We start from the raw sequence: 18,002 nt of genomic DNA on the forward strand, positions 1-18,002 counted from the left end.
CCTGTGTGTTCGGCTAATAGTTACCGTAAATCGGTTGGTGGCAGCGAGTGTGTGCCAAGGATCATTGTGGGGCGGCCAGTGAGAGGCGAGGAGGTTCTTATATATTTCGTCCGCGGAGGTCGGAGGAATATATATACCCTGCTCTCACCGGGGACCCTTCAATCATCGGCACAGGAGAATAGCGGCCTCCTTGCTTATTTTCGGGCAATTCCATAATTGGCCTGACTATAAGAGGGGTGCTAGAGAGCGCGTCACGTGCTCTGTCGGTCGGGAGGTATAAAGGAGGGGTGACCCCCCCCCCCCCCCCACACTTGTTACCCCCCCGATCGTGACATTGGTGGCCAGCACGGGGGATTTCTGAGTGACACCCCCCCCCCCCCCCCGGTGGTTCGTGACATATTGGTGGCAGCGGTGGGATCGAGGTAATAGTGTGTGTGAGTGTGAGACCCATACTCCCAGACACTAAAGACTGCCTGCTGGGGTCTTCAGACTAGCTCAACACTAGAGTGTCAGAGTGCAGATACAGTGGAGTGTGTGGAGGCATCAGGTGTCAGTTCTGTGTCAGTGACCAAAGTCTGCAAGAATGGCTGATGGCACCAGGAGCAAAGCTAAAGAAATGGCCGATGCTCTGGCCAGAGGCGAGGAGGTAGAGGACAGTGCTGTGGACAACAATGAGGAGGTTGACCACGAGTCCTCCAGGAGCCCGACGCCAGAGAACCATTCTGCAGAGGACAGCGCACAACCTGGCAATTATGGACAAGATGAGGAGCAGCTCACCCAAGGGTCCTCAACGAGCCACATGCTAGCCCTCCGCTCTGCAATGGACAGTGAATCACCAGGCTCCGCAGCGGGCCGCAGATCACCACGTGCCATTCCACCGAGCCTGGCAGGCTCGGATAGCCTTCTTCAAATGGCTATGGCCCTACTCCAGGCTGGAGCCCGGGAGGGCTACAAGGAACTCATGGCAGAGCGCAAGGCAGAGCGTGAGGCTGCATAGCGAGAGCGCAGGGCAGAACGTGAAGCTGCGGAGCGCAGGGCAGCGTGTGAGGCTGAGGCTACAGATCGGCAGGCAGCGCGTGAAGAGCAAGAGCGACAGGCAGACCGTGACCACCAGCTGCATCTAGCCAAGCTCCAGCCCTCCTCAGCCACACGTGACCTTCAAGACACCAAACTTCCAAAGGTCCGTGTTGAGGACTTCCCAGTGCTGGAGAAGGATGGAGACTTGGACTCTTTCCTGACTGCTTTTGAACGGACTTGCCTGCAGCATCATCTGGACAAGGATCAGTGGGCCAAATACCTGACACCCCCCCCCCCCGTCTAAGAGGTAAGGCCCTGGATATCCTTGGGGACTTGCCTGCTGAGGCAGATCAGGGCTACGACACCATCAAGCGGGCCCTGATCCAACAGTACAACCTCACTCCGGAGTCCTACCTCAAGAAGTTCCGGACCCTGCAGAAGGGACCAAAGGACTCCTGGGCTGACCACCGGCGAGCACTTGCCCGAGCTGCCGACCACTGGACCCAAGGCCTGCAGCTTTCCACCGGACCGGAGATCCTAGACTTGTTCATCACGGAGCAACTCTTGTGGAACTGCCCTGAGGATCTCCACCAGTTCATCAGAGACCAGAAGCCAAAGGGGTCCACGGCTACAGCTGCCCTGGCCGATGACTACACCAACAATCGGGCCCCTGAGGCCAGGAGAGCGGCCACCAGTAGCACCTGGAGAGGGGGTAAGATGAATTCTGCGACTGCCCCACCTGCCCCTAGACCGCAGGGGGTGTACCCCTCAACTCCCCTCTCCGGGCCCGTGGCAGAACCAAGACGGTGCCACCAGTGTAACCAACCTGGACACTTCAAGGCCATGAGCCCTCAGCGTCCCAAGGCCCCGGCCCCGTCCCCGTCCCAAGGGCCGCCCAAGGTGTATTGTGTGGGTGGGGGTGGTGGTAGGTCCCTGAACAGCTTCCAACCTGTCACCGTCGGCCGGTCTACGACCATAGGACTGCGAGACAGCGCCTCGGAGGTGACTCTGGTGCGGCCTGAGATGGTGTCCCCCCAAGACTTGGTACCTGGAAAACCCTCGCTGTCTCCGGAATTGGAGGCATTGACCCGGCGCTGCCCATCGCCAGCGTTTATATGGACTGGGGCGCAGGACGAGGGGTGAGGGAGGTGGGGGTAACTGATTGGATCCCCACAAACATGCTACTTGGTTCAGATTTGGGGCAGATAACCTCCCAGTTTGGGGCCCCCCCCAAGGGCTGAACCTTCAGCCAGTACTGACATGCCTCCGGACAATGTTAATGTGTTATCTATGAATGATGTAAGGGAGGAAGGAGTGAACTCTGATTTTTTCTGCTTGCACAGACACCATAGACACACACACAGCTGCAGCTGTGACAGGGGAGGGGGTCCGAGAAAGGTGTGACCATGCCTCTACAAGTGATCAGCCAGTGAGCTGGGATCTGTTGCCCTCTGCAGCGATAAGCAGAGAGCAGGGTGCTGCAGGGAGAGAGCTAGTGCGTGGGGTGGGGGCTACCACAGCATATGTGCACCATTCACCCAGCCCCCGCTCCCCCAGTCCCACTAACAGGAGCTCTATGGAACGCTCGCTCTGTCTGCAACAAACTATCCTACATTCATGATCTGTTCATCACTAATAAACTCTCCTTCCTCGCCATCACAGAAACCTGGCTCACCCCCTCTGACACTGCCTCTCCTGCTGCACTTTCTTATGGTGGTCTCCAACTCTCTCACACCCCCCGCCCCAGTAACAAGCATGGTGGAGGAGTTGGTTTGCTCCTGTCCGACCAATGCTCCTTTACACCAATTCCTCTACCACCCTCTGTCACACTCCCCTCTTTTGAGGTGCACTCCGTACGCATCTACGCCCCCTCCAACCTTCAGCTGGCTGTCATTTACCGCCCTCCAGGGCCAGCCACTGCCTTTTTTGACCATTTCACCACCTGGCTACTACACTTCCTTTCCACCGACATCCCCACCATCATTATGGGTGATTTCAATATCCCCATTGACACTTCCCACTCATCTGTCTCCAAACTTCTAACACTCGCTTCCTCCTTCAGCCTCACCCAATGGTCTTCTGCAGCTACTCACAAAGATGGCCACACGCTGGACCTCATCTTCACTCGCCTCTGTTCCCTATCTAACCTCTCTAACTCACCTCTCCCCCTGTCTGACCACAACCTACTCACATTCTCTTCCCTCTCTTCTCCAAGTATGCAACCCCCCCTCCACAAATTTTCACACCCTCGCAGAAATATCAAACACATTGATTTACACGCCCTTTCTCAGTCCCTTCTCCCCCTCACAGACATTGCATTTCTACATGATGCAGATGCCGCTGCAACTTTATACAACACTACAATCTCTGCAGCTCTCGAATCAGCTGCCCCCCTCACACACACCAAAACCCGCACAATCAACAGGCAACCCTGGCACACAAGGCAGACTAAAGAACTTAGACGGGCTTCCAGAATTGCTGAGCGCAGATGGAAGAGGTCTCATTCCACTGAACACTTCATTGCATATAAAGAGTCCCTCACCACTTTCAAGTCCACACTCACTGCTGCAAAACAAACCTACTTCTCATCCCTCATATCTTCTTTCTCTCACAACCCTAAACAGCTATTCAACACTTTCAATTCTCTCCTCCGTCCTCCGGCACCACCTCCCTCTCCTCTCATCTCAGCTGAAGACTTTGCCTCTTTCTTCAAGCGGAAGATTGACAACATCAGAGCAAGCTTTGGCCCACAATCACCACAGCCCCTCATCATAGCTACTCATCCCTCTTCCTCCAAATCCAGCTTCTCCACCATGACAGAAAACAATCTCTCCACTCTACTCTCAAGATCACATCTAACCACCTGTGCACTGGACCCGCTCCCATCGCACCTCATCCCCAACATCACCGCAGTCCTCATCCCAGCCCTAACCCATCTCTTCAACCTATCACTAGCAAGTGGTGTATTCCCTTCATGCTTTAAACATGCCTCTATTACACCCATCCTCAAAAAGCCCTCCCTTGACCCATCCTCTGTGTCAAACTATCGCCCCATATCCCTTCTCCCCTATGCCTCAAAACTACTGGAACAGCATGTCCATCTTGAATTGTCCTCATACCTCTCCTCCTGCTCCCTCTTTGACCGGCTTCAATCTGGCTTCCGACCACATCATTCTACCGAAACTGCCCTAACCAAAGTCACCAATGATCTACTAACCGCCAAAGCCAAGCGACACTACTCTATCCTCCTCCTCCTGGACCTGTCCTCTGCCTTCGACACAGTAGACCATTCCCTCCTACTACAGATTCTCTCATCTCTGGGCATCACAGACTTGGCCCTATCTTGGATCTCCTCATACCTAACTGACCGAACTTTCAGCGTCTCCCATTCTCACACCACTTCCTCAGCTCGCCCCCTATCTGTCGGTGTCCCTCAAGGCTCAGTTCTTGGACCCCTGCTGTTCTCCATCTATACCTTCGGCTTGGGACAGCTCATAGAGTCCCACGGCTTCCAGTATCATCTCTATGCCGATGACACACAGATCTACCTCTCTGGACCTGACATTACCTCTCTACTAACCAAAATACCACAATGTCTGTCTGCTATTTCATCCTTCTTCTCTGCACGATTCCTAAAACTTAACATGGACAAAACAGAGTTTATTGTCTTTCCTCCTCCTCACTCACCTCCTCCAACAAGCCTTTCCATCAAACTTGATGGTTGCTCACTCACCCCAGTCTCACAAGCTCGTTGCCTTGGAGTAACCCTCGACTCTGCTCTATCCTTCAAGCCACACATCCAAGCCCTCTTCAACTCTTGCCGATTACAACTCAAAAATATCTCCCGGATCCGTGCTTTCCTTAACCAAGAATCTTCAAAAACATTAGTGCATGCCCTCATCATCTCCCGCCTCGACTACTGCAACCTCCTGCTCTCTGGCCTCCCTTCCAACACTCTTGCACCCCTCCAATCTATCCTAAACTCTGCAGCCCGCTTAATCCACCTCTCCCCTCGCTACTCCCCAGCCTCGCCACTCTGCCAATCCCTTCACTGGCTTCCCATCGCCCAACGACTCCAGTTCAAAACATTAACCATGACATACAAAGCCATGCACAACCTGTCTCCTCCCTACATCTGTGACCTAGTCTCCCAGTACCTACCTGCACGCAACCTTAGATCCTCACAAGATCTCCTTCTCTGCTCCTCTCTTATTTCCTCTTCCCACAATCGTGTACAAGATTTCTCCCGTGCATCCCCCATACTCTGGAACGCTCTACCTCAGCACATCAGACTCTCCACTACCGTGGAAAGCTTCAAGAGGAACCTCAAGACCCACCTCTTCCAACAAGCCTACAACCTACAATAGCCCTCAGCCCAGTAGACCACTGCGCAACCAGCTCTGTCCTCACCTATTGTACCATCACCCATTCCCTGTAGACTGTGAGCCCTCGCGGGCAGGGTCCTCTCTCCTCCTATACCAGTCTGTCTTGTACTGTTAATGATTGTTGTACGTATACCCTCTTTCACTTGTAAAGCGCCATGGAATAAATGGCGCTATAATAATAAATAATAATAATAATAATAATATGTGGGGTCCCCAGAGATTTCACAGCGGGGTTCTGTTGCTGCAGGGGGGGAACAGGCAGGTGAGATTGGGGCCGGTCCAGGAGCGGCAGTGCTCCCCGGTAAGATCTCGGTGCATGGTTCCCCCATAACCGGGGTGTCAGGAAGCCAGGTACGTCTGCCTGAACCGGTGACTTGGTCAGGAACGGAGAAGGAGCAGGCACGACCCACGGTCGCTGTGGCCGCTGTCACCCACACTGGGAGTGCTGGAAGCCAACGGGCCTCCCGGAGGTCCGATAGCTCTTCCCCTTCTGACCAAGTGGCAGCCGAGTCAGGCGAAGGCCAGGACACAGGTCCCGGGGTACTGACCGAAGATGTGACAGTCTCGTCGATTCTGGCCACATCTAGTCAGGGGTTTCAGGCAGCGTTAGAAGCTGACGACAGCCTGAAAGCTCTTAAGGAGCAGGCGGCACAGCCTCCCTCGGACTTTGACCCGGAGCGAGTGGTCTGGGACCAAGGACTGCTGTACCGGGTCACGATCCAGCAGGGTTCACCGGAGGCGTGGCCCAGGGACCGACAGTTGGTGGTACCCTATCCGTTCCGGACGGAGTTGTTGCGGATCGCACATGAGATTCCGATGGCCAGACACCTAGGGATCGCGAAGACCAAGGCCAGGTTAAACCAGCATTTCTACTGGCCAAAAATGGGGGCCGATGTGGCTGCCTACTGCCGTTGGTGTGAAACCTGTCAGAGTGGGGAAGGCGGGGCCACACCCCAAAGCCCCACTGGTATCTTTGCCCATCATCGATGAGCCTTTCAGGAGGGTGGCTGTGGATCTGGTCGGCCCGCTGGCCATCCCCAGCAGCTTCGGGAAACGCTTCATACTGACGGTAGTGGACTATGCCACCCGGTACCCTGAAGCAGTGGCCTTGTCGTCCATTCGGGCTGACAAGGTGGCCACCGCATTGCTGGAGATTTTCTCCCGAGTGGGTTTTCCCCAGGCTCACTGACCGGGGGACCCAATTCATGTCCCAGCTGATGGAGGCACTCTGTAAGCAAGTCCAGGTGCAACATCTGGTGGCCAGCCCGTACCATCCACAGACTAATGGCCTGTGCGAGCAGTTCAATGGCACCTTAAAGCAGATGCTTAAGATGTTGGTCGACTCCCACGGGCGTGACTGGGAGCGGTATCTCCCACACCTGTTATTTGCTTACCGGGAGGTTCCACAGGCCTCAACGGGATTCTCACCGTTTGAGCTCCTGTACGGGCGACGTGTGCGGGGCCCCCTGGCTCTGGTGAAAGAGGCTTGGGAAGGGGATTTGGCCACCCCTGGAGTGTCAGTTATCGAGTATGTCATGCGCTTCCGGGACAAAATGCAGGCCTTGATGCAACTGGTACACGACAATATGGCTCAAGCCCAGGCCGATCAGAAGCGTTGGTACGACCAGAACGCTTGTGAGAGGACCTACCAAGTGGGTCAAAAGGTGTGGGTACTTGTCCCCGTACCACAGGACAAGCTTCAGGCAGCCTAGGAAGGCCCATACCTCGTGTACCAGCAGCTCAACCCTGTAACGTACCTGGTCACCCTGGACCCTGCCCGTGGAAGGCGGAAGCCCTTCCATGTGAACATGATGAAGGCACATCATGAGCGGGAGGCATGTGCGCTCCCCGTGTGCAACCTGCCCGAGGAGGGAGAAGCGGAAACCCTCTTGGATATGCTAGCCCAGGTTAGGGCAGGCGGATCCATTGAGGATGTGGAGGTTGGCCACCAGCTCTTGGAGGACCAACGGTCCCAGCTGTGGGCCACCCTACACCCCTTCCGGGGGTTGTTTACCAACCAGCCCGGAAGGACTGACTTGGCTGTCCATCACGTGGACACTGGGGATCATCCCCCGATCCGGTGTTCAGCATATCGGGTCTCCCTGGAGGTGCAGCAACACATGCGCCAGGAGATTGACGAGATGCTGAAGCTGGGGGTGATCCAGGCATCCAACAGCGCTTGGGCCTCGCCTGTAGTCCTCGTCCCTAAGAAGGACCGAACCACTCGGTTCTGCGTGGACTACAGGGGGCTCAATGCTGTCACGGTCGCCGATGCGCACCCAATGCCACGCATCGATGACCTGCTCGATCAGTTGGCCGGGGCTCAGTACCTGACCATCATGGATCTGAGCCGGGGATGTTGGCAGATCCCCCCCCCTGACTCGCAAGGCCAGGGAACGCTCTGCCTTCATTACCCCATTTGGACTGTACGAGTCCACGGTGATGCCATTCGGGATGAGGAATGCCCCTGCCACTTTCCAGCGGATGGTCAACACCCTGCTCAAGGGACTTGAAGGGTACGCGGCCGCGTACCTGGATGACATTGCCGTCTTCAGTCCCACCTGGGAAGATCGCCTAGAGCAGTGATGGCGAACCTATGGCACGCGTGCCAAACAGGGCACGCAGAGCCCTTGTTGCTGGCACGCGCGCTGTCGCCATATTCAGCCACTCTGCACTGTCGGTGTGGTCGCGCCGACGTGCAAAGTGGTGTTGGAACAGAGGAGACATTTCTCCTCCTTCTGACACTCCTCCTCTCCTGGGCTGCAGGCCTGTTGCCTAGTAGACGGAGGGGCGTCAGTAGGCGGTGCCGGCGTCTTGTGGCCGCGCGGGACCTGAACTAACTGAGGACGCAGCGATGGAGCGGGTTCTGCAAGGTGAGTTGTTTTTTGTTTTTTTTGTTTTTTTTTTTTTTAATTTTTAAGCTGTGTGCGGCTGTGCCAAGGTGTGGGGGACAGAGCCAGCACGGGGGAAACATGGGGAGCAAAGGGGGAACATGGAGCGCACGGGGGGAACATGGAGCGCACGGGGGGAACATGGAGCGCACGGGGGAAACATGGAGCGCACGGGGGAAACATGGGGAGCAAAGGGGGAACATGGAGCGCACGGGGGAAACATGGAGCGCACGGGGGAAACATGGAGCGCACGGGGGAAACATGGAGCGCACGGGGCAAACATGGAGCGCACGGGGCAAACATGGAGCGCACGGGGCAAACATGGAGCGCACGGGGCAAACATGGAGCGCACGGGGCAAACATGGAGCGCACGGGGCAAACATGGAGCGCACGGGGCAAACATGGAGCGCACGGGGCAAACATGGAGCGCACGGGGCAAACATGGAGCGCACGGGGCAAACATGGAGCGCACGGGGCAAACATGGAGCGCACAGGGGGAAACATGGGGAGCAAAGGGGGAACATGGAGCGCACGGGGGGAAACATGGAGCGCACGGGGGGAACATGGAGCGCACGGGGGGAACATGGAGCGCACGGGGGGAACATGGAGCGCACGGGGGGAACATGGAGCGCACGGGGGAAACATGGAGCGCACGGGGGAAACATGGGGAGCAAAGGGGGAACATGGAGCGCACGGGGGAAACATGGAGCGCACGGGGGAAACATGGAGCGCACGGGGCAAACATGGAGCGCACGGGGCAAACATGGAGCGCACGGGGCAAACATGGAGCGCACGGGGCAAACATGGAGCGCACGGGGCAAACATGGAGCGCACGGGGCAAACATGGAGCGCACGGGGCAAACATGGAGCGCACGGGGCAAACATGGAGCGCACGGGGCAAACATGGAGCGCACGGGGCAAACATGGAGCGCACGGGGCAAACATGGAGCGCACGGGGCAAACATGGAGCGCACGGGGCAAACATGGAGCGCACGGGGCAAACATGGGGAGCAAAGGGGGAACATGGAGCGCACGGGGCAAACATGGAGCGCACGGGGCAAACATGGAGCGCACGGGGCAAACATGGGGAGCAAAGGGGGAAACATGGAGCGCACGGGGGAAACATGGGGAGCAAAGGGGGAACATGGAGCGCACGGGGGAAACATGGAGCGCACGGGGGAAACATGGGGAGCAAAGGGGGAACATGGAGCGCACGGGGGAAACATGGAGCGCACGGGGGAAACATGGGGAGCAAAGGGGGAACATGGAGCGCACGGGGGAAACATGGAGCGCACGGGGGAAACATGGGGAGCAAAGGGGGAACATGGAGCGCACGGGGGAAACATGGAGCGCACGGGGCAAACATGGAGCGCACGGGGCAAACATGGAGCGCACGGGGCAAACATGGAGCGCACGGGGCAAACATGGAGCGCACGGGGCAAACATGGAGCGCACGGGGCAAACATGGAGCGCACGGGGCAAACATGGAGCGCACGGGGCAAACATGGAGCGCACGGGGCAAACATGGAGCGCACGGGGCAAACATGGAGCGCACGGGGCAAACATGGAGCGCACGGGGCAAACATGGAGCGCACGGGGCAAACATGGAGCGCACGGGGCAAACATGGAGCGCACGGGGCAAACATGGAGCGCACGGGGCAAACATGGAGCGCACGGGGCAAACATGGAGCGCACGGGGCAAACATGGAGCGCACGGGGCAAACATGGGGAGCAAAGGGGGAACATGGAGCGCACGGGGGAAACATGGAGCGCACGGGGGAAACATGGAGCACACAGGGGAAACATGGGGAGCAAAGGGGGAACATGGAGCGCACGGGGGAACATGGAGCGCACGGGGGAAACATGGGGAGCAAAAGGGGGACATGGAGCGCACGGGGGAAACATGGAGCGCACGGGGGAAACATGGGGAGCAAAGGGGGAACATGGAGCGCACGGGGGAAACATGGAGCGCACGGGGGAAACATGGGGAGCAAAGGGGGAACATGGAGCGCACGGGGGAAACATGGAGCGCACGGGGGAAACATGGGGAGCAAAGGGGGAACATGGAGCGCACGGGGGAAACATGGAGCGCACGGGGCAAACATGGAGCGCACGGGGCAAACATGGAGCGCACGGGGCAAACATGGAGCGCACGGGGCAAACATGGAGCGCACGGGGCAAACATGGAGCGCACGGGGCAAACATGGAGCGCACGGGGCAAACATGGAGCGCACGGGGCAAACATGGAGCGCACGGGGCAAACATGGAGCGCACGGGGCAAACATGGAGCGCACGGGGCAAACATGGAGCGCACGGGGCAAACATGGAGCGCACGGGGCAAACATGGAGCGCACGGGGCAAACATGGAGCGCACGGGGCAAACATGGAGCGCACGGGGCAAACATGGAGCGCACGGGGCAAACATGGAGCGCACGGGGCAAACATGGGGAGCAAAGGGGGAACATGGGGAGCGCACGGGGGAAACATGGGGAGCAAAGGGGGAACATGGAGCGCACGGGGGAAACATGGAGCGCACGGGGGAAACATGGGGAGCAAAGGGGGAACATGGAGCGCACGGGGGAACATGGAGCGCACGGGGGAAACATGGGGAGCAAAAGGGGGACATGGAGCGCACGGGGGAAACATGGGGAGCAAAGGGGGAACATGGAGCGCACGGGGGAAACATGGGGAGCAAAGGGGGAACATGGAGCGCACGGGGGAAACATGGAGCGCACGGGGGAAACATGGAGCACACAGGGGAAACATGGGGAGCAAAGGGGGAACATGGAGCGCACGGGGGAACATGGAGCGCACGGGGGAACATGGAGCGCACGGGGGAAACATGGGGAGCAAAAGGGGGACATGGAGCGCACGGGGGAAACATGGGGAGCAAAGGGGGAACATGGAGCGCACGGGGGAAACATGGGGAGCAAAGGGGGAACATGGAGCGCACGGGGGAAACATGGAGCGCACGGGGGAAACATGGAGCGCACGGGGGAAACATGGAGCGCACGGGGGAAACATGGGGAGCAAAGGGGGAACATGGAGCGCACGGGGGAACATGGAGCGCACGGGGGAAACATGGGGAGCAAAAGGGGGACATGGAGCGCACGGGGGAAACATGGGGAGCAAAGGGGGAACATGGGGCACGCGGGGGAACATGGGGCGCGCGGGGGAAACATGGGGCGCGCGGGGGAAACATGGGGCGCGCGGGGGAAACATGGAGCGCGCGGGGGCAAGCAAACAGAGCACGGGGGCAAGCAAACAGAGCACGGGGGCAAGCAAACAGAGCACGGGGGCAAACATAGCTGCAAGGATGGGAGAAACGTGCAAAGATGGGGAAACATGGCTGCAAGGATGGGGGGGAAACATGCCAGGATGGGGTACATTTAGCAGGAAGCGGAACATGCCAGTAAGGGGTACATTTACCAGGATGGGGGAAAACATGAAAGGATGGGGGGAAATATGCCAGGATGGGGGTACATGAACATGCCAGGATGGGGAACATTTAGCAGGAAGGGTGACATTTATCAGGATGGGGTACATTTACCAGGAAAGGGGACATTTACCAGGATAAGGGAACATGCCTGGATGAGGTACATTTACCAGGATGGGGTCATTTAACAGCATGGGGGAACATGCCAGGATGGGATACATTTACAATGATGGGGTACATTTACCAGAGTGGAGGACATTTACCAGGAATGGGGTACATGCCGGGATGGAGGAACATTTACCAGGATGGGGCCATGATGGGGACAAATATACCAGAATGTAGGAAATATATATCAGGATGGGGACATGTTTACCAGGAAGTGGCCCAGGATCGGGGACAAAACTTCAGAATGAAAGGGGAGGGGAGCAACTCGTACGTCTTTATGGGATTTCAGTATGTTCAGACTTTGAAATGTAGATGTGGATTACAGGGTGACATCTGATTGCATTCCAGGCTAAAATCTCTGTCTAATATGCTGCAATTTTTTTCCAGAGGGATCAATCCAACTGCTGTGTCTGGAAAGGGCAGGGGCTCAGCTTCAATGTGTGGTAAGCATGCATGAGCGTGATGCCCCCTGCTGAAGAGAAGGGAAGATGGCAAAGGTAAGGTTACAATCAATTATTTACATAATAGTTTTGGTTGGCACTTCGGAAAAAAAAATGGGTTTAGGGCTACAGTTTGGGCACTCGGCCTGTAAAAGGTTCGCCATGACTGACCTAGAGCATCTAGCACAGGTGCTCAGGCGGATCCACCAGTCAGGTTTGACCATCAAGCCGGGAAAGTTTCAGCTGGCCATGAACGAGGTCCAGTACCTCGGTCACCGGGTAGGCGGGAGAACACTGAAGCTCGAGCCTGAGAAAGTGGAGGCCATCGCATCCTGACCCCCCCCCCCCCCCCCCAGGACCAAGAAGCAGGTGATGTCCTTCTTGGGAACCAACGGGTACTATAGGAGGTTTGTTCCCCGCTATAGTAGCATGGCAAAGCCCTTGACGGACCTCACCAAGAAGAAGCTGCCCTCTGCAGTCGATTGGACAATGGACTGCGAGACAGCCTTCCGGGCCCTAAAGGACGCCCTGTCCAGCCCGCCCGTGCTACAGGCAGCCGACTTCACGCGGCCGTTTGTAGTACAGACCGACGCCAGTGACTTCGGCCTCGGTGCGGTGCTCAGCCAGGTGGACTCTGCGAGCCAAGAGCACCCAGTCTTGTACCTGAGCAGGAAGCTGTTACCAAGGGAGGTGGCCTATTCCACGATGGAAAAGGAATGCCTGGCCATAGTGTGGGCCCTGCAGCGTCTGCAACCCTATCTATACGGGCGCCACTTCATCGTGGAGACGGACCACAATCCCCTCAGCTGGTTGCACACAGTCTCTGGGACGAATGGGCGGTTGTTGCGATGGAGCCTTGCGCTCCAGCAATAGAACTTCACCATTCGCCACAAAAGGGGCCGTGACCACGGTAACGCAGACGGGCTGTCCCGACAAGGAGAGGTCGCGGACGGGCGCACGGGGGAACACCGGAGTGTGCTGCCCCCTAGTGCCCTCCAAAAGGGGGGAGGTGTGAGGGAAATCCTGGGATATGAAGAGGAATTATGATTTCCAGTCATAATCGCTCTCATCACTCCCTGGCAGTGCCCCCTCCCTTCTTGTTCTCAATGTCCAACATCTGGGAAGGTGTCACATCCTAGCAACACATCCAATGACCATCTCCTGTGATATGGAGAGTAGATGATCTGGGAACAGTGGACACAGGATGCCCCCCCTGCCGTGACCCTGTAACAAGAGTTTGTATCTCATAAGCAAGCTTGGAAGTATCCAGACAGAACGACTCCAGTAAAATATGGTTAATATCTCGTGAGCCATATTTCCGATAAATGTGGCAAACATAAAAAGGGTGTTTCCGCATGCGGATGATGCTGGCACACCTTTTTTATGGGAGTGGGACCTTGGGAAGTACCCCAGGCGTGATATCGGCCGGTGGGGAACTGGCAGACAGGTCAGGAGTCCTCTCGTTTTGCAGCTAAATTCATAACTGTCACAATGAGAGCATTGACGTCTGCCTACGACGCTCCCAGGCAAAGTTATGGCCAATATCCCCTTTCTGGATAATTCTGACTCAAAGCGGGGGAAGTGGCAGTGCTTCCCTGTGAGGTCACTAAGGTAGGAGGGGACCTGGATTTGCCCAGATTGATAACCCCAATTCGGCCATTTTCCAGTGTTCTTTCGCCAGGGGTCACGTGTAGGAAACATCTGTGGGAAGGATCCTAGAAACCTGGTCTACAGCGCCCCCCTGTGGCCAGACGCACAAGGTAACTGATTGAATTGTAAACCTGTTTGTAATCCATATCTTGCTTGTAACTGTACTCTGACCTATGTATATTCTGTAGATCCCCTATTGTATATATTGTAGTTTCTAGTGTGGCTTCGGCCGATTAAATTATATAATTAATCTTGGGCTGTTCTGTTATCTCGATCTTGAACCCCACGCCTGTGTGTTCGGCTAATAGTTACCGTAAATCGGTTGGTGGCAGCGAGTGTGTGCCAAGGATCATTGTGGGGCGGCCAGTGAGAGGCGAGGAGGTTCTTATATATTTTGTCCGCGGAGGTCGGAGGAATATATATACCCTGCTCTCACCGGGGACCCTTCAATCATCGGCACAGGAGAATAGCGGCCTCCTTGCTTATTTTCGGGCAATTCCATAATTGGCCTGACTATAAGAGGGGTGCTAGAGAGCGCGTCACGTGCTCTGTCGGTCGGGAGGTATAAAGGAGGGGTGACCCCCCCCCCCCCCCCGATCGTGACATTGGTGGCCAGCACGGGGGATTTCTAAGTGACCCCCCCCCCCCCCCGGTGGTTCGTGACACAAAGCAAACTAAAGACACGCCCCTGAGGATCCTGGAAGCACCTTCTCCTTAGTAAATACCATAAAAATTAGCTCTAAATAGCTCATATCTCTAGCAATGTATGGCAGATTTAAAATGAGAAACAGTGGGTATAAAAATAAAGACAAAAACTGGCCACTTGATCTGCTGACATGTCCTCTTTAAAGTTTCAAGCACAAGGCAAATCTGGGTCATCATGGTTGACTTTTCTCCTTACGGTCTTGTTGCAGGGCACAGATCTTATGGATAGTGGTAGCTCCTCTCTGTAAAACCTCTTAGGTGCTGGGGTCAGGATGACCACAGCAACTAATCAGTTACATAGCTGAGATCACTGTTTTCATATCATTCACACATTTCCAGGAGGAATTATGGAGGAATAGCACACCTCTATTTAAATTATAGATAGATATATACAGTATATATTATAGCTATAACACTGTAGGTATGTGTGCGTGTCTATACAGTATATGTATGTGTGTGTAATATACACAGTACAGACCAAAAGTTTGGACACACCTTGTCATCTCTAGAACAACTGTTAAGAGGAGACTTTGTGCAGCAGGCCTTCATGGTAAAATAGCTGCTAGTAAACCACTGCTAAGGACAGGCAACAAGCAGAAGAGACTTGTATGGGCTGAAGAACACAAGGAATGGACATTAGACCAGTGGATATCTGCGCTTTGCTCTGATGAGTCCAAATTTGAGATCTTTGGATCCAACCACTGTGTCTTTGTAGAAAAGGTGAACGGATGGACTCTACATGCCTGGTTCCCACCGTGAAGCATGGAGGAGGAGGTGTGATGGTGTGGGGGGGGGGGGGGCTTTGCTGGTGACACTGTTGGGGATTTATTCAAAATTGAAGGCATTCTGAACCAGCATGGCTACCACAGCATCTTGCAGTGGCGTGCTATTCCATCCGGTTTGCGTTTAGTTGGACCATCATTGATTTTTCAACAGGTCAATGATCCCAAACACACCTCCAGGCTGTGTAAGGGCTATTTGACTAAGGGGAAGAGTGATGGCGGCTACACCAGATGACCTGGCCTCCACAGTCACCAGACCTGAACCCAATCGAGATGGTTTGGGTAAGCTAGACCGCAGAGGCAAAAGGGCCAACAAGCGCTAAGCATCTTTGGGAACTCCTTCAAGACTGTTGGAAAACAATTTCCGGTGACTACCTCTTGAAGCTCATCATGAGAATGCCAAGAGAGTGCAAAGTAGTAATGAAAGCAAAAGGTGGCTACTTTGAAGAAACTAGAATATATGACATATTTTCAGCTTCACACTTTTTTGAATGAGGTGTGTCCAAACTTTTGGTCTGTACTGTGTGTTACATATATATATATATATATATATATATATATATATATATATATATATATATATATATATATATATATATATATATATATATATATATATATATATATATAATCTCACACACACACACACACACACACACACACACACACACACACACACACACACACACACACACACACGTGTCTGGCTCTTTCCCCGTCTGGCTCTTTCCCCGTCTGGCTCTTTCCCCGTCTGGCTCTTTCCCCGTCTGGCTCTTTCCCCGTCTGGCTCTTTCCCCGTCTGGCTCTTTCCCCGTCTGGCTCTTTCCCCGTCTGGCTCTTTCCCCGTCTGGCTCTTTCCTTTAATGGAGGCATGTTTTTTTGGAGAGTAACTGTAAAGCGTGGGGTTAAATTTTCCTGTCAAAACATAGTCTACGACGTTCCCTGGGTCACATGATGTGTCTGTGCAAAATTTCATGATTGTAAATGCGACGGTGCGGATACACTTTTCGTTTCACTTTTTCCCCATTATGTATATAGGGGCAAAATCGATTGGTAAATTGGAACGCGCTGGTAAAATTTCGCCTCACAATATGGCCTATGACGCTCTCGGGGTCCAGACGTGTGAGTGTGCAAAACTTAGTGGCTGTAGCTGCGACGGTGCAGATGCCAATCCTATATATATCTCAGGAGACCGGCGAGGGAACGGAAGGTAAGGTGAGCATAATCTGTGTTTGTGCGTGTGTGGAATGGCACAATAGGGGCACCAGGATGGCACATTTAACAAGTTGTGGAAGGAATCGTCTGCATTGCAATGATTTGCTATGGGAAATCTTGCTTTGCTGAACAAGCAACTCCCAGAACGGATTGTTCTCGTTAACCAAGGTTCCACTGTATGTATGTATGTATGTATGTATGTATGTATGTATGTATGTGGTGTGTATATATAAATATTATGCATCTGTTTTCTGGTTTGCAGAAGGAGAGAAGAATCCTACAGAACCGCCGCTTGGATCTCGATGCTTGCAAAGCGCGACTGAAAAAAGCCAAAGCAGCAGAGGCAAAAGCCGCGGTAATGTCCCGACTGATAAATCTGGTGCTACGTTCTGGGGGGGAGGGTGCATGCATTTCGGGTATAAAGGGGCCATCTTTCCATATACTTTATCCTCCCTGTTGACGTGTTTGTTCATTTTCATTGCCATTTTCTTTATAAGAAATTTGGAATTTAAAGGGATATTCCCCAAAATAATTAAGTTATCTCCTATCCAATGAATAGGGGATAATTTGCTGATTTGCAGGGGGGCGACTACTGTGATTCCCAATGATCCTGAAATCAAGGTCTGGGACTCGTAGAACTGGTTCTGCGACCTCATCCTGTTGAGGCAGCGGTGGCCATGATTCTCCTCTACTACATTCATTGTCTATGGCAGAGGTTCCCAACTCCAGTCCTCAAGGCCCACCAACAGTGCATGTTTTCAGGATTTCCTTAGCATTGCATGGGTGTTGGATTCAGCACCTTTGCAGGTGATTAAATTATCACCTGTGCAATACTAAGGAAATCCTGAAAACATGCACTGTTGGTGTGCCTTGAGGACTGGAGTTGGGAACCTCTGGTCTATGGTACAGATGGAAAAAGATGAGCTGACATCCCCATTTCGGATTTCTAGAGCCATGATTTCGGGATCACTGGGGTTGAGCGATCACCATGTTATCCTTCATTAGGATTCGGTAGGGGATATCTTGATTTTTTTCGGAATAACCATTTAAGGGGCTTTTAGTAGGATATCAGTGGCGAGTGCGTATATCAGCGTCACCAGCTCATCACTGCCATCTCATCCGACGATATTTACAGATCTGGTTGCACCGCCATCGCCATCTTTATACTACGTTTTTGGGGTTCCGTGTTTTGGCTGCTGTTAACGTCCTCCCTTCTTCCGTTCTGTTTAACCCTCACTAACCTTGTGGTGTTTTTTTTTTTTTTTTTTTGTTTGTTTGTTTGTTTTTTTTTGTTTCTGTTTTGTGTTTTTTTTGTT

The 18,002-nt window shown here is 54.3% G+C and overlaps 1 protein-coding gene across 7 annotated transcripts in view; it reads left to right on the plus strand.

Annotated features, from left to right (window-relative positions):
* SH3GLB2 (SH3 domain containing GRB2 like, endophilin B2) overlaps positions 1-18,002 on the plus strand; it is a 72,994-nt gene that overhangs the window by 27,900 nt on the left and 27,092 nt on the right. For all 7 annotated transcript variants that reach the window (XM_075324683.1, XM_075324688.1, XM_075324681.1 and 4 more), the window contains exon 5: positions 16,949-17,041. In XM_075324683.1, the coding sequence (XP_075180798.1) occupies positions 16,949-17,041 (93 nt within the window). The remainder of the gene's footprint in view (positions 1-16,948; positions 17,042-18,002) is intronic.

This window comes from Anomaloglossus baeobatrachus, chromosome 9 (genome assembly GCF_048569485.1).
Source record: "Anomaloglossus baeobatrachus isolate aAnoBae1 chromosome 9, aAnoBae1.hap1, whole genome shotgun sequence".
Lineage (NCBI taxonomy): Eukaryota > Metazoa > Chordata > Amphibia > Anura > Aromobatidae > Anomaloglossus > Anomaloglossus baeobatrachus.